This window comes from Mesocricetus auratus, unplaced genomic scaffold (genome assembly GCF_017639785.1).
Source record: "Mesocricetus auratus isolate SY011 unplaced genomic scaffold, BCM_Maur_2.0 Super-Scaffold_100022, whole genome shotgun sequence".
Taxonomy (NCBI): Eukaryota; Metazoa; Chordata; class Mammalia; order Rodentia; family Cricetidae; genus Mesocricetus; species Mesocricetus auratus.
In genome coordinates, this window is record NW_024429203.1 from 15,138,837 (window position 1) to 15,162,258 (window position 23,422).

The window sequence follows — 23,422 nt, forward strand, 5'->3', positions numbered from 1 at the left end:
CCGACTCCTGAAGATTTTCTTTTGACCTCCACATCCACACCATGGCATGGATACACACAAACACTAAATAACGTTAACCAAATACTAAAATCACAAAATAATATAGCATAAGATTGAAATGTTTCTAGAGTAGTGTTAACATTTAGAATCAAAAATGAAAAAGATTATGAACATATTTCATTACAAGATTAAAAGTTATCTTTAAGTGTGTGTGTGTGTGTGTGTGTTTACATGTACATGAGTTTATATACTTGAATGTGAGTGCCTGAGGTGGCCAGAGACAGTTAAGAGCTATCTGATGTGGGTGCTGGGAATAGAACTCAGGTCTCTGCAAGAGCAGTGTATGCTCCTAACCTCTGAGCCACACAATTTTATGTGGGACTGCAACCTAAAGTTTAGAAGGCAGGCATGTGGGGAAAATATATTCTCAATAAAAAGGTTATTATCTTTATTGTATCTGGAAGAAAAATCACACATGTATTTCATACAACTTGATAACATGATCTTACAAGACAAATGATACTACAGATGCTTTTCAAATGGTGAATCACATACAAAGAAACAATCTTGTCTGCATGCAAGAGATGTAAATCGAATCAAGTGAGCATGCAACTTGAAAATGAAAATCTGCCCTGTCTGGAGGAAGGTGAGAAGTTTGCTGCTATCTGCTGACAGTCAACAGTGCTCCAGCTTGGCACTCAGACTTAGCATCTTTAATCCTAAGAAAGAACCCAAGATGTTGTACAGCATACTTATAACGTTGGGAAGCCGGATACCACATGATCACGAACAAAGATTTATATGTATATTTCCAGACAGGATAATCTAGCCAACTATTATTATTTAATAATCCCAAAGACTGGAAACAACAGGCAAACACACAGTGATTTCACTATCAGACATGCACAATGATGAACTGTGTTTGTATCAAGACAAAAGGGGTATATCAAGGCAGCAACTGCCACAGCTGGGGAGAGTTGTTACTAGTACTTGCTATTTTATTGTTTTAATAGAAATACTAAACTAAAATAACCTAAATTCTGCATAAGGTGATGGAGCATGGTATAAAGACATGATCACGTGAGGAAGAAGCCAGAGGATCTGAAAGCGAGGACTGCGATTAGAAGCTAATGCCCATCCATCCCTCTCATTTGGTCTCCCCAAAGCCCCCACGGCTTAAATTCTTCATGTGTGTTACTTCTTTGTGGGGGTCACAGAAACAGGGTGTCTTAGAATGGGAAGAGCCTCAGAGATCATTTTATGCCAAATTTGCAGATTCTACATGTGCATTTCAAGAAAATGTCCTCTCTCTGCCTGGACACTCCCATGAATGCTCACCACTTTACAAAATGGGCTGTTCAGGGTGTGTCTTCTAAACAATATTAGAGCTATTATACATGACCGGACCTCTGCATGTCACTCATAGCTGGGCTTCCTAGTCAAACACTTCATTCCAACCAAGATTTCCAGCCACAGACCACAAACCAAGGGCCCAGAGTGAGATTTTCTATTGGTTCTAGCCTAGGAAGTTATTAAGTTCAAAATAGGAGAGCATCCCTATTTAGTGAAGACACATTCTCAAAACTGAAATAAAGACAGTTATTCTGATCAAGAACAGTAAAGACCTTGGGTTGCCATTAAATGGTGGGCAGAGCCTCCCTGGAGCTTGTCTTCCTTACAGTAGAGTTTTCTGCTTGTTTATAACTTCCCCAGATGTAGAAGGCTGGAACACTGGTCCAAGGGGGCTGGGAACTTACAGAGCTGGGCTCGGGGCCTTCTGTGGGGTGTCTGGACAGTTTCTTGTCTAATCAAGCCCAGAACATTTAATGTGTGTTTCCTATTATTTTACTAGTTGTGTCTGAAGCAGAAGCTCTACATTAAAAATGGAGAATGCAGCCGGGCGGTGGTAGCGCACGCCTTTAATCCCAGCACTCGAGAGGCAGAGGCAGGTGAATCTCTGTGAGTTCGAGGCCAGGCTGGTCCCCGACAGCCTCCAAAACAATACAGAGAAACCCTGTCTCATAAAACCAAAAAAAAAAAAAAAAAAAAAAAAAAAGAAAAGAAAAAAAGAAAAACATGGAGAATGGGCACAAGCCTCAATCCTACTTGGGAGGCAAAGGCAGCTGGATCTTTATGAGTCTGAGGCCCCGGTTAAATAGCAAGCTCCAGACCAGCCAGGGCAGCATAATGAGACTTTGTCTCAAAACATATCAACAGAAAAACAAAAATACAGGGTGAGGGAGGGAGGAAGGAGGGAGGGAGGGAGGCAGTGTGGGAGAGACAATGAATGGGAGCCAGTGAGGTTGCTCCCTGGCAAAGGCACTTGCCTCTAAGCCTGATAAAAAATGTAACTAAGAACTGCAGTGCATGCCTTTAATCCCAGCACTCGGGAGGCAGAGGCAGGTGGATCTCTGTGAGTTTGAGGCTAGCCTGGTCTACAGAGCGAGTTCCAGGACAGGCTCCAAAACAATACAGAGAAACCTTGTCTCGAAAAACAGACAAAAGAACGGTGAATGGTGCTCCAGCCCCACCCATATTATAAACACAAGTTTGCAAAGCAGTCGGGAAATCAGAGCCTTGCCGATAACGGGCCAGGTCACACTATGTGAACAGGCAGAGACCGTCCTTCTGGGTTGCCCATGGCAAATGAGAAGGCAGAGTCCATGTGAGAGCATTATCCATAAAAGGAGGGGCAGGAGTAGGAGGGAAGAAGCCAGCAGACCCGGGGATACCCAATCCTCCCAATGGTGGATTTTACAAAGGTTAGCCTTCCTCAAGGCATACAGCTAGGCTCTATTTCATGGGTTGTGGGGCAAAGTGACACACAGGTCATAGATGTTCCTGATTACTCTGTGAAGTGGCTGACGGCTGAAGTGGTCAGCACTGAAAAGAACTGGGCCTGCTCCCTCGAAAGACGATGTCAGCAGTGCTGGCTCTGGGAGATCCACTGAGAAGATCAGTGTGCATGACCGGTCAATGGTGCTAGACAGAAGAAGCTCCAGCGGGAAAAAAGGTCCAGGTCCAGCCGGAGAAGCCCAGGCCTGGACTCGAACCTCTGTTACCAGCCCAACAGCAGGGATGTCTCTACTTGGGTTCTTTTTCTAATCTGGGCGTCTGCATGAGCTAAGAGGCCCAAGAACCACATGCAGGTTTGTCACAGCCAGCCTTTCTTGCTTCCCTACCCCCTCCCACGATCCTCTAAGACTCTCGTCATGGCTCGGATGTGAGCCTGCCAGTGGCTTTCATGGTGACCGAGCTCTACTGAGGAGGAACAACTCCAAACATAATAATGTCCCTTGAGCTGTCAGACCGTGGGCAACTCCTTCACCTTCCCAGTTATGAATACTGCCTTAGATCCCGCACCTAATGTCACAGAGCAGGGCTGACCACTGTGAGGTGATCACTCACGGTTCCCCTGCAAATCACAACCCTGCCACATGTAATCACCAAGTTCAGTACGCTAACAGTACGGAGCTGGCCAATATAAACCTCCTGGAGTCGGGTTAGTCTCTAGTGCCAAGTAACACACAGCTGATGAAGGCAGCTCACAGATGCTCTGAAACCATCTGACTATTTCTCGCCTCCCCATTCATTCCTTCCTCCAGCCAGCACTCAAGAGAGATGACCCCCGCCAGGTCATTGTGGAGATAGGAAAACCGCTCATAGTTCTGAGCAAGGAGCTGCTGCGGGAAACAGTTTCAGGATTGCTGACTTGCTGACCTGCAACAGCAGTTTAACACAGCTGTGACCTCGCTGCGTCCTAGGTGGCGAGACAAAGGGATTGGAGGAGAGGGACAAAGGGCAAGGCAGAGAATGTCATGTATAGCGCTTGCAGGTGGAGCCCCCTGGAGGCTCTTGTGGTGGTAGTGATCTCCTGAGGCCTTTCTCAAATGGTGAAACAAAAAGACCTTATTATGTCTTTCACACTTGTTTATCCTAGGTCTTACGACTAGAGTCCCAAACTAAGGGAGATGCGAATGGAAGAGGAGACAGCAAAGGAAAAATATTTACTTCCTAGGAGAGTAAATACCCATGGGGTTGCTATCACAGGTACCATGTACTGAGTACATAAGACTGACAGTTTCCAGTCACAGAGAGGAATGCAGACGCAGTGTAAACAAAGGAGAAGATATTCCCAAAGGATGGCTCCTTGGGGAAAACCGTCTCAGAGCACCTCCTGGCCTCAGCATCTTGTTGGACTAGATGGTGGTCTTTCCACTGTGCATCTGACACTTTCAGAGATCGACCTAAGAACTTCTGGATTCTACCCTCAGGGCAGCTGGCTTGGTCTAGGGACTAGCAGTTTATCCTCGGCTCTCTAGGTAACTCCCAGGATGAGCTGGGTCTGGAACACTGCCCCCGTGGACCCATGTTAGGAGACTGCCCTGGTGCTAAGGATGCCTCACTGCCTGTAGGAAGCCTGGTATTTCCTAGAGGCCACTAGGGACCCATCTGTGTGACACAGGTACATGTGTTCTTCCTCCTTAGCTTATACTGGGTCTCTGCTAAGGTGTCTTGAATCTTACTGTCTCCCCTTTCCATGCTGCTGAGCACCAAGATGACATAATACCTAGTGCTGCATGCGGGAGCCCGCTGATTCTCCCGTTTCTGAGCCCTGCACTTAGGGATCAACATGGGCACAGTGATATCTAAGTGGACTATCAAAATAGGTAAGCCACCGACCTCATCCACAGCAGGGTGGCTGTCGCTCACTGGAGAAGCCACCAGAAGCTTAGAGTATGGCAGAGCTACAGGCTTCTGGCACAAAAGAACTAGCTTTGTGAAACTCAGTTTTTCAAGCTCATTATTTAATTTCTAAGTAGCAAATGTGGTATTTAAGAACAATTTTGCTTACAGAAAAATGTCTGGATTCTCGTGGAAGATTTAAAATTTTCCTTGAAACACAGGGTCTTGCTGTGTCGATTAGGTTAGCCCAGACTTGTGGGGATTCACCTGCTTCTGCTTCCTGAATACTGGCATTGCAAGTATGTGCCACTATGCTCTACTACATGAAGCTTTTATGAACAAAACCTTTGACTCCCTAACATGTTACTTCTGGCTTACTTTGATTTTAATTTTTTGGTGGATTCATGTGATGCATGCATGTGTGGGTATTTGCATGTGTGTGCGAGTGCAGACGCTTGTGAGTATGTGAAGGACAGAGCTTGACATCACTCCTTTCCACCTGGTTCCAAGACAGTGCCTCTCACTGAACTGGGAACCTGCCATTTCAGTGAGACTGACTTGGCCTGTGAGTTCCTGGATCTCTGTCTCTGGCTCCCAGCTCGGTCTGGCCTTTCCACGGGAGCTGGGGATGTGAGCTCAGACCCTCACGCTTGCACAGCCAGCCCTGTACCTGCTGAGCCGAATCTCCCCAGGTGCTGGCTTGTTTTTGAAAGCTTTATTACTGACTTTTCGGAAATATCTAGAATAAAGCCACATTTTTAAAGACTACGAATTAACATGACATTTCTAATTTGAAGACAGTAACAAGCAGAAGAGGGAAATATTCAGAAATTCTGGATGTCATCTTAAATATAAAAAGGCAAAAAGCTCTCTCTTCCAAAATAAAAATTTAAAATATACTTTCATCTGAGATCATGGGGGGGATGGGGAAATTAAATGCAGAAAGGGCAGTCTGTGAGCAAGGTCGGAAAATGTGTGGCTTTTCTATATGTCCTGCCAGCTTAAATTCTAAAATCGGTGACATTCTACTGCCCCCTCGTGGCCAGGTTCATAAATAGGTATGATCGGATAGTCTAAATGCCATCTATGCAGCTCAGGGAGATGTTACCTGTAAATGGATTAGAAGAAGGAATCTTGCATTCTCATTTAAAACAATAACATGCTTCAAATTAATTTGGTTCAAAAAGACCTCAGGTCTTAGAATGAAGAGTAAGTACCATGACATTTATTTTCTCATCTGTGACAGTTTCACCTTGACAAAACCTCAACAGAAAATTATCTTCAAAACCTGCTGGAACATTCTCACACAAACAAAGGCCTCTCTTCAATATTCGATCTTTTCAATCTCATCCATGTCTTCTGGGTCGAGCTGCTTAATATTGCTATCTGAAAGAACGAACGAGAAAGGGACCAGTCTCATCCCAGGTCCTCAATGCAAAACATCTCTGAAAACAGTGACGCCTTTGAAAATACATATTTCTAAGCAGGGTGAGGTGGTGCACGCCTTTAGTCCCAGCACTCAGGAGGCAGAGGCAGGTGGATCTCTGTGAGTTCGAGGCCACCCTCGTCTACAGAGTGAGTTCCAGGACAGCCAGGGCTACATAGTGAGACTCTTTCTCAGCCAACAAACAAATGAACAGACATACCCTGCTCTTGTGTATAGAAAGCCCAAGGTAAATAACAGACACTTACCCAATAGCTGACCCACAAAACTAGAGCAGCAGCAGTGGACTGGACCCAGAATGTACACGTCTGGATACCTTGAGCACAGGGAGGTTATGCTGACAGCCAGCAAAGCCAGGGAGGACCAAGCCGCCTCACTGTGGCTACTGCCCTAGGTCAGCACAGCAGTAGTGGCCCGCGGAGGGCAGACAGCTAAAGACGGGGTGTCTTAGCAATTATGGAAAGGATCCGTGGAATGTGCGGCGGTCAGCCTGAAAACCTTTACAAATTCCACTCCAAATGTTGTGAGTCCCCTTCCTGCGGAGCATACCCACTACTTCCAACAAAGTCCCATCCAAGAAGGTGGTACCTAATGCCTTATTGCCGTGCTCCCCATCCATATCTACTCTTTCTTGGGCTTAGGGTATGTTTTTGTTTGTTTCTTCAAGACAGATTCTCATTATGTGGCTCTGCCTGTTCTGGAACTCACTATGCAGACTAGGCTGCCTTGAACTCACAGAGACCCTTCTGCCTCTGTCTCCTGAGTGCTGGTATTAAAGGTTTGTGCTACTATACTTGGCTTTTGTAGGAGAGGGAAGAGGGGCAACAGCTACCAGGTGATGTAACCCCGAGGCTCCCATGAGTGCGTTATCCCAATTCCTGGCCCCAGCAGGCTAGCCGAGCCTGCTTGTTTAGGTGTGGGGCAGGGAAAGGGTTGCAAAGCTCAGAAGTCAGGACTGTTCTGTATGAGAGAGTGAGACAAGAGAAGGAGAAACTATAAAAGAGGAAAAATAAATCCTAAAGGGTGTCATAACTTTACGGTATTGCTTTATGGGTTTACAATTCTATAGATTGCAGAATGAGCTCATGTAAATTCTACTTGACGCTTAAACTTTTGTTTAGCCATAATGGAATTATTAGTCACTTGGCCTATGTTATGACTCCTGTCCTATGAATTAGAAGCTAGTCCCTCATGGCTTCTGCCTCACACGACTCCTTCCTGCTCTCATGGCCAGTATGAGCAAGTCTGTGGCTCCACTGGGCACGTGACAGCCTGCTACTTACTGAAGTGGTCCTGAATTTTCATAAGCAGGGGCAGCTTATCCACTTCAATCATATTGAAGGCCAGACCTTTTTTCCCAAAGCGTCCTGTCCGCCCTATACGGTGGAGGTAGGTCTCATAGTCTGGCTCTTCGGATTGGTTTACAGGAAGGTCAAAGTTCACTACGATGGTGACTTGCTTCACATCAATTCCTAGGAGAAGAAAGACACCATAGGGTCTTGTGATAATTTCTTTGGGACAAATCCACCAAGACCTGTATTTGCCAAAGGAATTCTCAGTAGTGGGTCAGAAATTAGGTCAGCTTGTTTTCACACTGTGGTGTCTTTGATGGTAATCAAGGCTAATTCTGCAGAAATCTGAATAGGTACAAAGCTTGTATATGTATACTGAGTGGGGGCAGGGGAGAGAGAGGCCCTCACCGAGCATACAAGACCGAGTCCCCCCGCTACTTTTGTGGAGCTAAGTCCCCTGCAGGCTCGTAGGCGCAGGGTCTTCTTACTCATCGTGGGACGCAGCTCAACTCTATTCCATGCCTATGCTCTCAGTAGGTCTTTTTTTCACCCTTGCCTCAACTGTTACAACTCCCATGTCTCAATGCTTTTCCCTCCATCTCTTCTGCCACCTTTAACATCTCACAGGATGGTCACCACGGCAACATCCAGGACACTTGTGCTCACAGCCAAGAATACACGCTCCTCAAGGCCTCATCATCACCTCATGTTCAGTTCCAGCTGCAGGGGATAGCCATTTTCCAAAGCCACTGTATTTTCCTACCCAGTGGTATATTGTCTTCCTTGCAAGCACAAGTCCGTGGGTTCAATCCCCAGCATTAAAAAATAATCGGAACTACCTACCTTCCTTCCTTCCTTCCTTCCTTCCTTCCTTCCTTCCTTCCTTCCTTCCTTCCTTCCTTCCATACTTTTCAACCCTAGTGCTGCCTAGGCTACTTCCATGCTCTCTGGGCCTCCACCCACACTCTGACAGGCTGCCCATGTCATGATCTTGTCCTCTCTGCTCTGAGCCTTCAGCCTGAAGCTTTCTGTGCCCATTTCCCTCCTAGGGCCTGTCCAAAAAAGGAAACCATGGACCTTCATCTGACCATTCACATTTAAATGAGACACATTAAAAAAAATCGAGTTCCTCAGTCACACTGTGGTGTTCCAAGTGCTCAGGAGCTGATATAGTTAGTGGCCACATGGTTCGAGTATAGGCTGACCTAGAGAACATGGTTCAAGTATAGGGTCCAAGGATGGATGTGGGAAGGATAAAGAAAATAGGCAGGCCCCTTTCTTAACACTCCCCAGCCAGAAACTGTAGATTTAAAACTCAAAACACCTGAGTTATTAGGGCAATGCAAACTAAAACCACATCTGAATGGCTGCAGCAAGAAACTGACAAGGTTAATGAATGACCAGGACGTGGGACACCAGGCAAGGGAGAGGCCCTGATGGGGAGAGCGCACAATATTGAAACACAGTGGGAGAGCTGTGCACTTTCTTAGGAAGCCACCCCACTGCTGGGAAGTTACCCGAGAGAAATGAGGACGTATGTAGATACAAAGACCTACACATGGGGTTTCATTTCATACCAACTCACCCCTAGCTGTAAGCAATTCAAATACCCAACTGGTAAATGACTGAACTATCAGTGCAATGCTATTGCCAATGAAGAGGAACAAAGCTGCTGGTGCATGTAGCAAACAAAGCCGGGGAAACTGAGCAGCACCATGCATGTTAGGTGGACACAGTCAGATACAAAGGCTATCCACTGCATGATTCAACTTGGCGGAGTCTGGAGAGAAATCTCATCAGCAGGTGCCAGAGGCTATGTGCTGGGAGATTAAGTGCAGAGAGAGATAGGGCAATGTTGGAGAGGTGCAGGTTCTGATTTTGGTTACAGTGGTGTTTACATGACTGCATAAACTTCACAATGACACTCAACGTGCACGCACCTCGAGCACAGACATTGGTTGTTATAAGGACTTTCTCTTTCCCATCTCGGAACCTCTGGATGATGGAAGCTCGCTGCTCCACTGTGAGTTCCCCACTCAGCAAGGACACCTGGTGGCCATCTTGCATCATCTCCACAGTCAGCCACTTGGCATTTCGACGTGTCTATGAGAGAAACAGAGGGTTAAAGCAGTCTGGCTATCCCTGTGATGCCCATGGGTGCAGGGTGAATGCTGCAGAGGGATTTGTTTCCGTCCTCTCTGTCTTCCAAGAAGCCCTAGACGGTGACATGGCACTCTCTGCAATTCTAAGAATCATAGTCTCTTAGCCTGACCAAGCTTTGCCCTTCTTTTCCACAGACATATGACAAAAGCAAACCAACAAATACTACAAGAGTTCTTTGTAGGAGCCATGAAATTAACCATCCTTATGTACACAAAAATAGCTATCCCATTTCTGCTTCACCATCATCATCATCATCATCATTTTTTGTTAAACAGACCAAAAAAGGAAACAATTTCAAAGCTAAGTAGCTTGCCCAGTTTGCATGGCTATCCTGGGGCAGAGCTGAATGAAGTTGTCTCATTCAGCTCGGTCCACATGCCAGACACCAGGCTAGAGTAGGGGATGTGTCTCAACACCATGCTTAGCATGTTCACATGGTAGAGACAAAAATAAAACATACAAGCATGAAAAGGGGCAGATAACAAAAAGCAAATACAACACAACTCCCTCCACCCCAGCCCACACAAAATAAACATAGTGGGTTATCAGTATAAGTAACATCATAGACTTGGAAAAGCTACAGGAAACCTCAAGCCAAGTGCAGATGTGTTAGCAGCAGGACTTCTAAAAGGGACCTTTATTTACACCCTATCCCATCAGCCAAGCTTGCTAAGTTCTACCCAGAAATGGGAGATTCTATTCAAAGCTGATCTGAGGGTTAAGCTGACACAGCGCCTGGCTGGCTAGATTGCATTTATTCATAGTCTCCTTGTCCACTTGTATGGAATCTATCCATGGCAAAGACACAGGCTTGCCTGGCAGAAGATGATGGCCTGGCCAATGGTGATGCCGCCATAGATGTTACACAGGGCTTGATACTTGTCTTTTCTGTTTTCACACAACACATAATACTGTCGGATGTTGTTCAGGGTCAGTTCCTCTTTTCGTAACTTGATAACGTTAGGGTCAGGAATGATTCGCTCAGCAAACTGCCACACAGAGTCCTCAAAGGTTGCCGAAAAGAGGAGCATCTGGCATTCGGAGGGTAAAGCTCTGAAAGAGAAAGGAGGATGGCTGTCACCCAGCAAGCAGCCTGTCATTCTTCAAGCCCCGGCCTCAGCTGCTCTATGCATACGTGTAGCACATGTGGTGCTATATGCTGTAATCAGCTCCAACTTCATGAAACACGTCAAGCATCCTGTCCCTATCTGCCACCAAGAATTTAGAACAATATATATGGAATGTGACTCTCAGAGCAAAGTTTAGGTATACGTTGTGGAGGGTCAGCGGTCACTCAGGTTAATCTCCTGCTACTGTAACAGGCAGTAGTCTCACACTGGATATACATCTAAAGATAATGAAACGAACCACTCAATTAACAACCAAAAGAACAGAAAACAGATGGGGGTGATGGTGAGCAACCACCACAAGTGCTCTAATTATTATAAGTATTCTCCTGGGTAGGCAATACAGGGACCTGTTTCAGAAGCCCCCTTTGACTTCTAAATCTGGAGTCTGACTCTTACTCTACAGCATAAACACACTAACTTACTGGTTATAGAGGATGCTAAGAGGGGAGTCTCCCTTGGTCTCTAGCCATAATGAACAGCTGGATCCCTTACATCAGCAGCTGAGCACTTACTACCAGGAGGCTAGTGCAGAAATGCCACATTTGGAGCTATGAGCCTTAATGATAGGTGGACATAAGTCACGTGGCCGAAGGGAACAAATCAAATGAAAACATGCATACTTCCTGGTAGCCTCTTTTCACATGGACTACCAGCAGCCAAGTGTGGAATATTCCTTTACACTGTGTGAATGTATGCTGCTGTGATTGGTTTAATAAAGACGCTTACTGGCCAATAGCTGAACAGGGAAAACCAAACTGAGAATGATGGGATGAGGAAGGGCGGAGTCAGAGGAGTTGCCAGCAGACCCAGGGCAAAGCAAGATGGACAATTCTGGACTGAGAAAAGGCCATGTGGAAAGTGTGGATAAGAACTATGGGTTAATTTAAAGGAAAGAGTTAGCTGGTAACAAGTCTGAGCGATTGACCAAGCATTTATAATTAATACAGACCTCAGTGTGTTTATTTGGGAGCTGGTGGCAGGATAGAAACTTCTGTCTATTGCCAAGCTCTACCTCCTGGAAGGAGATTTGAGCATCACATAGTTCTATTCTAACGTCCCCAAGTGACAACCACCCTAAAGTAAAGCTTCCAAGGTAAAGTACACTGAGCTTTCTACTGGGATTTGTGTCTCAGATTATGAAAGAGTAGCAAGGATTGACAGAGAAGGAGAAGAAAGGTCCATCCTTTTGTGAAAGACAGACGCAGCAAACAAACGAAATAGTAGAGCTGACCAGTTCAGAGATGATGCTGAAACTGGGATTAGATAAGAAACCAAAACAGCAACAATACCCTGCAAAAATACTGAAGTTAGTACCCTCGGTGAGAGAAGGTGAGTGCTGTATCCACAACACAAGAAAAGGAAGTGGGGGTTGGAGAGATGGCTCAGAGGTTAAGAGCACTGACTGCTCTTCCAGAGGTTCTGAGTTCAAGTCCCGGCAACCACATGGTGGCTCACAACCATCTATAATGAGATCTGGTGCCCTTTTCTGGCCTGCAGGCACACATGCAGGCAGAACACTGTATACATAATAAATAAATAAATCTTAAAAAGAAATTAGTATGGTGCAAATGCTGGGATGTTTGATTTTTAAATACTGCTGAGTTGTTGACTTGAGTTAAAAAAAATCATTAACTGTGGCTTGGGGTTAGGAAAAAATTCTAACAATTTCCAAAATGGTGTGAAACATATTTCTGCTATTTGTATTAAATACTTATGTACAGTTTTGTTTCAGACGGTATTTAATTCTTGGTAAAAGGTACATTCATCTCATCATCACACAAATCTTATTTTATCATTAATGCTAAAATTATATGCATTCTAACAAAGTTTTAAAATAAATCTGTTTCTGACTTATTTTCAGTAAATACTTGACATGTATACTTATGCCACGTACCTAAATATCTGAGTCTTAAGTAAAGAGAAATTAAGGCCTGGCTTGCATTAAACTAAGTGGGATGTCTCCATCACACCCTTCACCCCAGAGCTCAGGGACCCCCCGGAAGAGGGGAAGAAAGAGTGTGAGAGCCATTGCAATGGAGGACATCAGGAGAACAAGGCCCTCGAGCACGGCTCACATGAACTCAGAGGCTGAAGCAGCAAGCACAGAACTGACGTGAGTCTGAGCACATTACAGCTCTCAGTTTAGTACTCTTATGGGACTCCTCGTGTAAGAACGAGTGGGTCTCTGACCCATGTGCCTGCTCCAGTGACTTCCTCCTGTTCAGTCGCCGAGGAAAAGTTTTTGCTTCATCTTGTTATATTTTATCACCATTAGAAGCCTGCTCTTTTCTAACGAGAGACAGAAAAGGAGGGGATCTGGAGGTGAAGGGAGGGGAAATGGGAGGCACTTGGAGGAGTGAAAGGAGGGGAAACTATAATCAGGACACACTGTATGAGCAAAGAGTTTCATTTCATGAAGGGGTGGAGAGACCTAATACAGCCTAAATACAACGTTCTGTGAGCAAGGAAAGGCAGCGGAGACAGAAACAGATGACACAGCTTTCAGTGTGAGCTGATTCTTTTAGATCTGCTTCAGATATGTAATCCCATGCTACACCACATCCCAGCAACAAAAACATGCCCCCTGTCAAGCATGTTGGTTCATACCCGTAATCTCGGCATTTAGGAGGCTGAGGTAGGACTGTATGAGTTTGAGGACAAGCAGGACTTCACAGTTAAGATCTTTAGCTATGAAGACGTGCTCATATGGTGACTACACTGTTGGTGGCTCTGGAAAGATGAACAGTGAATGTAAACAGATGTCCTTCTTCAAACTGGAAACACAGTGAGAAAGGGAACAGAGACTGGATCACCAGGAAGCAGAAATGGTACCCTGCTTTAGTAACATAATGTATAATGATTTCCATTTTAATACTTGTTTGCAATATAGGACTGTGTCCTATATTGGCTTTTTCAATAGCTGGTCATTCTAGGAAAAGAAACAACTTCAGAAAATTTCCAGAACTTGCAGGCACAACGTTTGATAATGAAAGTCAACAAACTCCAGTAAGACGTATCAGGATATGGAGGTGGCAGGAGACCTCAACAGTAGGCAAAGAACAAATTCTGGGAGAGCAGGATGACAATGAACCTTTTGACCACAGGAACAGAAACTCACAGTATTGATTATGTATAAAGTTACCCAGGGAAAACTGTTGTCTTCAACATGAATGGCTTTCAATGCAAGATTCCTATGCAATAATTACCAGTAAAAAAAAAATCAGGCTTACAAGGCAATAAAACATGGTGAGACACATACAGCTGAAAACCAAGCTCAGGAACTTCTTATTTGCTATATAGACGAGATCAGGAAATACAACTCAGAACATTAAGGAAATTACACAAGAATCCGGGAACTGGGAGATGCAAAATAGCAAATGAGCAAACAACAGAGCCATGATTCGACACACAACAGGGCTGGGCACCCAGACAGGCAGGAGAGGAGACCTTGGGAGGGGAGGCTACAGGATAAACAGACATCAGTGGATAAAAAGAGGATCTGAGACATCATGCTTGTTCCTTATCCACTCTGGTGTGTCTACTGCTGTTGTCCTTGCTTAGCTTAAGTTTAGGCAGCTGTGTCACTGTCTCTTTATGGGTGTAGCTTTTGACGTTACTAGGAACACAGTATCACAGTAGACTACCTGTTCCTTGGGCTCTTACAGTCTCTTCCCCTCTCTTCCTCAATGATCTCTGAGCCTTAGGTGGGGGAGGTTTTTGTAGATGTGTCCAATGGATGTGGCTCCACAAACTGCATTTTGATCAGCTGTGGTTTTCTATAATGGTCTCTGTTTGTTGCAAAGAGAAGTTTGCTGGGGTGAATACTACACGTTATCTGTGGACTTCAACCCTATACAAAGTACTACAGGCAAAAAGCAACGCTGAGAGCAGGAGAGATAGTATTCCCCAGGGCAGAGCACACCAACTTGCCCAATACCATATGGTCATCCCTGAACACACACATACAGTAACATTATGCAGACCAACAGGACTTTACTAAGGAATATATGTACAAGCAAACACATATATGCATGTAACAATAATTTTAAAAAGAGGTCATGAATTTTAAAGAGCAAAGAGGGGTACGTGGGATGGTTTGGAGGAAAGAAAAAGAGGAAATAATATAATTATATTATAATCTCAAAATAAATAATTAAAAGTTATAAACGTAAAAAAACATGATTTGACTATGTGAAGAGAACACTTGCATATGACACACATGGGAAAAGGGCAATCAACTCTAAAGGAAAAGTTGTGTAATAAAAACAAAATAATATTACACTGCTAGGTGTGAGTGTGTGCGTGTGTGCGTACGTACTTAGGATGATATAAACAGTGTTGGCATAGTCACACTCCCATGATTTAATCTCTGAGAGGAGATAGAGAGAATGGGCAAGGGTTGAATTCAGACCTACACTTCCTATACTGGGAAGGAAGGAGACAATGACTTTACATCAGAAAACAGTAATGCGAGCATATTGCTTAAGATCTGAAGGTTGGCATCAGAAAAGACAGGCATGTTATTGGGACTGAACAGACATCATAGGATTTTAAATACTATTAATTTTTTTTGAGACAGGATTTCTCTGTCCTGGAAGTCACTCTGTAGACAAGGCTGGCCTCAAACTCACAGAGATCCGCCTGCCTCTGCCTCCCGAGTGCTGGGATTAAAAGCGAGCAACACCACCACCTGGCAATACTATTGACTTTAAAGTTGAGTAAATACTACTTTCCCCCCCTTGAGACAGGGTTTCCCTGTGTAATAGCTTCTGGCTATCCTGGAACTTTCTTTGTTGATTAGGATGGTCTCCAACTCACAGAGATCCACCTGCCTCTGCCTCCTGAGTGCTGGGATTTAAGGTGTACATCACCACCTTAACTTCATTGAAAGAAAGAAAACAAACAAAAAAGAGCCATGCAGATTCTTAACTTCCCTCTCCAAATCTCAATGCCGTGAGTGTGAGGAAGCCCTTCAGGTGACCTGACAGAGTGACCTGGGGAAACGGTACGATTTACTCACAAACTAGAGTAGGACAAGACCTGCTCCAACACCATGTGTTTTCTATTCTAGCTCCTCAGACATCACATCTTCAAGGCAGCCGTCAGCAGATTCCTGCAGGATTCTGCTCAGGATATAAACATGATTGGCAAAATCTGGTGTGACCCGGGACACACCCTTCACCTGGAGGCCTGCACTGCTAAAGTACAGCAGACAGGCACGCACACGGTGAAGGCAGTATTATAGCAGTCTGAGGGGCCCTGAGTTGGTGAAAACCTAGTCCGTCCGGAGGTGAAGAGAGCAAGAACTGAAGCAATGGAAGTAATTAGAAGAGTAGACAAACAAAACTGATCATTTAGACTGAAAATCCAGGAGAAAGGATGAATGTCAAGGTTACCTTTGGATACGAATACTCTGATCTGAGAATCCTTGGGTGTCAATCATCACATCTGCTTCATCCAGGACAAATACACGGATCTTTGTCAAATCAATCAATTTTCGCTTGAAACACCAATCTAGGACAGTCCCAGGAGTCCCAATTATAATCTGTTTGGTGACTTCAGTGCCCCTAGGAACTGTAGAGAAAAGGTTTGTAAGTTCCTGTAGATATAAACAGCAACTAGACTCACTGTAATAGGACACAGGCCAGGGTGATGTGACAAGTGCTTGGTGGCAAGAGCAGGTTACAGCATCCAGTGAAGGCCCTGAGGGTCACGGCGGTATTTAGATTCTGCATAATTTTAGGGTGCATTCCAGAGTTCTAGGTTTATGGTAATAATATCCCTGATTGTGCTCCATGGTCACTTAAAAAGCTATGCTTGGATAAAATGGACATTGTGGCATTCTGTAGGCATAGCTACTCAAGTGAGATGATCATTCGCTCACATAAGTTCAAGACCAGCCTGGACAACATGATAAGACACTATCTCTAAAAAAAACAAAATAACAACAACAGCAATAAAAACCACATAAAACAAACCAAAACCAAACAAAAAGCAAAGCAAACAAAACTATATTCTGCATTTCTATTGTCCTGTGGAAATAATGGCATGGCAGAGGGGAAACTGGTTAGTTATGGCGGTACAGGCAGGGAAGCCAGCTGCTTTGGAAAACTGCAGTTGGGGTGAAGGTCATGGCCAGGGTACCACTGCATGAGCTGAGACCCCATTTTAGCTACAGGACACTGGTATGCACAAGGCCCCAGTGTCTCTCTCTGGTACACCCCAAACAAAACCAAACGCTCCAAGCCAGAAAGCTTTTCCAAATGGGCAACAACAAAAATGTTCAGTAAGTCTAGATGTAAAAAACATGGCCTGATACTGTGAAGCCAGTCAGAGGGGGGTGTGACATGCTTCCATGTTGTGAGCACTCAATGAAGCAAACGTGCAGATGCTTCTGCATGGGCTCAAGAGGAGCAAAGCTGGCTTCCTGTCCCTTTCCTGGGGCAAAGAAGGGCAGACTTCCATCTCCTAATATCCATCCTTTAAAGTTTCATTTTGCATGATAAGCATGCAGTAGCTTAATGAAAAATCTCCAATAAAACTTGTTTGGCACAAAATCACCAAGTCTCAAAAAGCAGACTATAAAAAAGGCAAGGCATCCTTTTACAAGATGTGGGAATAATGCACTGTTTGCTCTGCTCTCACTACATGCCAGGCCACGCCAGTGCTTAGGTCTGCACCACTTCATTCAGTGGTATTCCCCCCTTTAGAGGTGAGAAAGCAGAGAACTTAGGTGTGAAGGCAGGATTTAGCTAATAGCCAGGGCAGAATGGCTGGTACATTACTTCGATTTCCTCGAATGGCGTACATCACTTCAACATCCACACAGAATTTCCCCATCCTTTCGACCACACGGCCAGTCTGCAGAGCCAGTTCGTAGGTAGGAGCCAGGCAGAGGCACTGTGAGATAGAAGAGGGAGGAGGAGGGTTCATACAGGCCACTGTTCAAATCTGAACCACAATTAACAGTTGTATGGGAAGAGGCATAGAAGTGACACAAGATTTTAGCTGAACGAAACATTTTAAAGGAATGCAGTTCGACAGATGATAAGTAGCTGATAGGTTTGAGGTGAATACTGGTGGGGAGGGGAGCTGAAGGGCAAAAAAAATAGTTACTTTATCTGTTCTTCTCTACAGGGCTATTTAGAAACACAAGTTACTGGTCACTGTCTTTTGATGGAGGGAGAAAGGGATGTAGGGAGCTGAGAACCCATGAAGAAGGCAAAACAAACTACAGCTTGTACAATACCTATCCCTTTTTACTTGCTCTTAGGAGTCTGCCTGTTCCAGTGTGCTCTGCTTAATTGACATTATAAGTGCATAACTCTGCACGAATAACAACCCCCCTATGATGGGGAAGTCCTGTGTATAAATAGTCAATAAAACACTGTTGGGAAGCAAGATAGGTGGGACTAGGAGTCGAGGAGGACTCTGGGTAGGAGAAACACAGGGAGTCATCATGTAGCTGCCATAGGGGTAAGAAGTCTGGACCCTTTTCTCCGGTAAGAGAAATACTTAGATTAGCAATTATGGAGTAAAAACTTAAGTCAGAGCTAGCCAGTAAGAAACAAGCAAGGCCAACAGCTTCATAATTGATACAGCGTCTTGTGTGTTATTTGGGGACTACAACGTGGCAGAGCCCAGGCGACTGGTGGGGAAAAACCAATGCGGCTGGCAAGGAAAAGGCTTTACCCTACACCCCTACTTGCATTTGCTAGTCCATCTCGCAGAGGTGGTGACTGTTGGATGAAGACGCTGATGAAGAAAGTGGTGATACTTGATGTGTCCCTGTGCAGGACCCCTGGTGGAGAAGGCAGCCACCAAAGTGCTAAAAATGGTATCTATACACATGGACGCATGGGCTCCAGCATGGCTCTCTGGAACACTTAAGTGGGTACTACAGTTTCAATATCAGTTTCAGTACCCGAATCTGGAAAGCACACTTCCTGTGCTTGGCCTCCATCACATGTGTCTACAATGTATTGGAATCACGGGCAGCTGGCTGAGAAAAGCTTTTATCACATATGGAAAGTCAGCCCATGAGAGAACTTTGTGAGTTCCCTTTGGAGGAAAGAGGGAAGCCGTACCAGATTCTTTTTGTGAAAAGAAACGAGGCCAGAACTGTGAGCTGGGTGCCTCAACCAGCCACTCTGTGACACTCTGCCTCCCCACCCTACCACTAAGCAGCCACCATCACTGCATGCTTACTTATTCCAAGCATAGTGCTAAAAATGTAGGTGGTTTCACTGATCCCATATTTACTCACACATTTATCACCCAATGCTTAAAGAACTGTCCCTATGATCCAGGCACTATGCTGGGTGGAGTCATCCAGTGTGGACAGACCAATGATGCTCCACACCTTCAGAGGGCTGACTTCACAGAAAGGAAACTGACTCCAGGAGACTTACTAACTGGCCCCGGACACTCAGCTAGCTGTGCAGTGGTGGCAAGGCTGGAACTGGAGGCGGCTGGACTCTAAGGCTGTGCATACTCTGGGGTTTTATGAAGGAATGCCTATCCTTCATAATACTGCACTAATCAGATATTTGCAGAAAGACCAAGCATTGTCGAAACATTGTTGGCATCGCAGTTAAAATTATTTCCACCACAGCCTTTCCTTACCTGTGGAAACAATTCCAAGGCATTCACTCTGCTTAGCATTGCTAAGACAAAGGCAGCAGTTTTCCCGGTTCCGGACTGGCTTTGTGCTATGAGGTTCTGGGGACTGTGAAAAAGAAGAGAGGGCTGGGTATAAACTGAACATGAGATCCTGGGTATAAATCGAAGAAACCAAAAAAAAAAAACCCAACTTGAAAGACCACTACCCTGTAAACTCACGGATGTGCGAGCATCATAGGGAGGGCCATCTCTTGGATTTTGGATGGTCTGTTGAATCCCATTGCGTAAATCCCTTTTAATAACTCTTCCTTTCTGTGAAATGATAAATAAATAGATGAAAACATAGGTAGATAGCTAAATAAATACATTTCTCAAACATGCAAAGTCCCTGTTGTCAGCATCCTCATTAATGTGTGTACCAGTAGCCTTTAGAACTGTACACTTGAAAGTGCACTTCTGAGGGGAGCCAAATTGAAACTGAGCATTGCCACTTTTCTATGACACAGTGCCTGACAGAAGCAACTTAAGAAGGGTTTATTTTAGCTCATGGTTTGAGAAGGGGTAGAGTCCACTATGGGGGTGGGGGAGGGCATGCTGGTGAGAGTGTGACATTGCTGCTCTCACTGGGCCTGCAGTCAGAAAACAGAGAGACAGACGCTTTCACTCAGACCCCAGCCACCAGACAGTGCCACCCACAAGCAAAATGTTCTTTCCTCCTCACCTAAACCCCACTGGAAACACCCTCAGAGACGCCCCCAAATATGTATGACCTAGGTCATTCCAAATCCAGTGAAGCTGGCAATGACGACTGACCATCTATAAGCACTGAAAGCAATACTTACAAATATATTATTTATATCTCAACCCTGCCTATCCCAACTATAGACAATTGTGCCTCTAAGTTAATAACTACTAAGATTTTAACCTAGGCTTCCAGCCTAGGTTACAGGAAGTGGGAAAGGCCTAAAGCCCAACTTTCTCTTAGGGAGATGGCTGTGGGTGAAGATTCATTGGGTAAAAGGAGCATATCCATTTACTACAAGCCTTATTTTCCGTGGAACTGGGAAACAAAGTGGCATTTGTAACCTAATTCCTTTTCGTGAATGACAGAAATTTTCAGAAGACATTTTATTGGGCAATACTTTTATCATTTCTCTCAGACTCATTACCCTGTAATCTCACGTTGCTGACGGAAGAACTTTAAATGTATCTTCTCTGTACTCCTCTGCAAAATGTCAGAATGGGAGCAACATGAGTGGGCTGCAATATTCACACCTTCCCGGAGTCACTCATGCACTTGGATGCTCTTTTCTCTTTTCTATCTTTGTTTTCTCAAGACAGCGTTTCTCTATTAGCCCTGGATGTCCTGGCACTGTGTGGACCAGGCTGGCCTCAGACGTACAGAGATCACCCAACCTCTGCCTCCCGAGTGCTGGCAATAAAGGTGTAGTGGCATGACTACATTTGGATGTTCTTCATGTGGTACATTATGTGGTGGATGACTGGCAGCCACGTTTTAATCACAGGCGGGAACCTACCACTTGGAACATGTCTGGGCATCAGGATGTTGGATATTTTCCTTTATATAAGTTCATATGTTATATACGGTTTCTCTTGGAAACCAAATATTGTGTGTCCCCAATTGGGACCCTGGCAACAAAAGCCAAATGAGAGACAGGAATCCAGTCCTCTGAAATCAAGTAAGATATCTTCCAGATCCACAAACCATTTCTCTACTATACAGTAAAATTTCCTGCTAAATATAAGCAACACTGAGCTACAGCAAGTCCTGGGATGAGGATCCAGCAGCCGCTCACGCTCACTCAGAGGCTCTAAATTTTACCCCTGCAGCATGGGTAGAAGGTGTGTCTAGATTTGCCTTCTGGTGGTTGGCCAAACTGCTACCTAACCAGGTCCATTCTGCCTACCGGGTATGCAGGCAAGATAAGCCTGGTTTGGCCACACACACCTGTTAGCTTTCCTTTTTTGTTAGAATATGTTTTCTTCATACCAATTTCAGCCCTAGGGGATGAAAACTCATTTGAGAAAGTTACTCATTTCATTACCATGTGAAATAAATTATGGTTAACAAAGTAAAGGCTTGTACTTTTTAAAATGTGGCTAAGGGGGGCTGTGCTTGGTTTGGTATTCCCCTGACTCCCGAAAGGTTAAAATATTTACCTTTACTACCAAGATGTGCTCAGTATGCTAGGCAACTTGGGTATTCACACATTCCTTGAGTTTAATTGCATGTAATATATACAATCTATTTTAGTACAACACACTAGAAAATAAAGGGGGTTCTGATGTTTTTCTTAGCACCAGCACACTAGTTAGCGCTTGCTAGCAAAAGCATTCTTACATTCTAGGAGTTAAGATACTCACAGCCGTAGTTCTTCAAATGTTTTCACCGAGTAGAGTGGAGAGCTAGGATCTTTCTGTAAGACTTCCACACGGTGGCTGGATTCTACTAAGGACTGACGGATTAACTTGTTTAAGAGTGAATTGGCTGCCAAATCCACTAGAAAAGCAAAAACAAAAGGGGACATCAACTTTCCTGAATGACATCTAATTAGTTGTTTTCTCCTGCTCAGTAGAAGTATACAAAATGTCTGCAACTTATTCTCATCTTTCTTCTAAAAGAAAGTTCTAGAAGGAATGCTAAAGCACCAAGCATTCCCTTTTACAAAGATCCAGTTTCTCACGCTCTGTTGCACTAACCCCTGACCTTGAGCAAACCAACATCAAATCATGACAGGATGTAATTCTTCCTTGCAAAAATTGAAAATTCGTAATGTAATCCTTGCAGTTTCCATTTCCATTTTGTCTAAAGAAATAAACCCCCTCCTAATTTAGTAATTTTTTCCCAATAGTATTCATTCAAAAAGAAAGCACAGATAGTGCTTTCCCAATGCAATCCGATTCAATAACATTGTTAAAGTGATAATAAACCAAGTAATACTAGAAAAGTACATGCAAACAAACATCTTACCTACATCGTCTTCATCATCGTCTTCCTCGGTGTTAAGAGAACCGTCTGAAAGGGTAAAAGAGAAATAATAAATGAAAGAAAAACTTTGAAAAAATATAGTGCACTCTTAAAATTTCTCACAGGTTTTTACAGTGTATGCCGACAATCATCTCCAGGAAGAGTGAAGTGTTTGGGAAGGAAGAGGATCGTGCACGTAAATTAAAAGGAGCCAAAGCTATTTCAGCTGGCAGATACAGGGCAGAGCAAAGATGTTTAATTAAGCAAATCTCATTCAGCCTAGCAACACTCACCTATGTTTGGGACTGCGGTACTCCTAATACCACGGAGGTTCTTCCTGGGGTGGACGAGATTTGAAAACTATTGAAAGGCACAAATTTCAACCAATGTTAGGAAGCAGGACACGAAGCGGGAAGCCTGGTGCTATCCTACAGCAGGGGCAGGGAAGACCACCCCAAACTGCTTCCTTTGCAATGTTAAGGGTTAATGATTTCATTAATCAGGCCACTCTATGAATTAGTCTATAAAAGGATGGCAGTTTCCATAGTCTCTTCCTAAGGTCTCTTAGTCTGAATATGGGTAGTACCTGGGTGGAAGGGGGTTTACGAAGATGGGAAACCTGCTAAATGGTCAAAATCAGGAGAGGAGAAAACTCAGGAGAACTAGGACTAGCAGCTGCGTTCTCTATCTGGATTTCCAGGGGTCTTTGCCCTCCCTCTGGGGGGGTCTCCTTCTCCGTGGCCCTTCCACCCCTGCCCACGCCTCCCCCATCACTTGACACCCACTCCAAACGCCAGCGGGGCGCCCCCCTCCCAGGGGACTTCCCTCGGGAGTCCTTGTTCTAGCTCCCGCCCGTGGGCCCTCCCCGGCTCAGCGGCGGTTACGTGGCTGTTCAGCCGCTCGCTCTCTGCCGCCCCAGCGTCGCCTCCCCAAAGTAACGACGCCATAGCTGCGGTCTCCGCTCTCGCCCCCGGCACGTGCTGCCGCCCCCGCGCGGGGCAGCGCCGGCTCGGCTCAGTGGCCAATGGTGGGGCTCCCGGACCGGCGTCAGCCTCGCGACCACCCGCGGCGCGGAGCAGTGCGCAGGCGCGGGCCC

At 44.9% G+C, this 23,422-nt stretch overlaps 1 protein-coding gene across 1 annotated transcript; it reads right to left on the reverse strand.

Annotated features, from left to right (window-relative positions):
* Window positions 1–5,883: 5,883 nt before the first annotated feature.
* Window positions 5,884–23,364, reverse strand: Ddx25 (DEAD-box helicase 25). Its single transcript, XM_005085843.4, has 12 exons — window positions 23,211–23,364; window positions 22,620–22,686; window positions 22,330–22,374; window positions 21,723–21,858; window positions 19,557–19,649; window positions 19,341–19,443; window positions 17,501–17,615; window positions 16,112–16,289; window positions 10,401–10,638; window positions 9,363–9,525; window positions 7,414–7,602; window positions 5,884–6,072 (listed from the first exon to the last, which is right to left on the reverse strand). The coding sequence occupies exons 1-12, from the start codon at window positions 23,271–23,273 to the stop codon at window positions 6,011–6,013; spliced, it is 1,452 nt and encodes a 483-aa protein (XP_005085900.1). The 5' UTR covers window positions 23,274–23,364; the 3' UTR covers window positions 5,884–6,010.
* Between the last annotated feature and the right edge of the window lie 58 nt (window positions 23,365–23,422).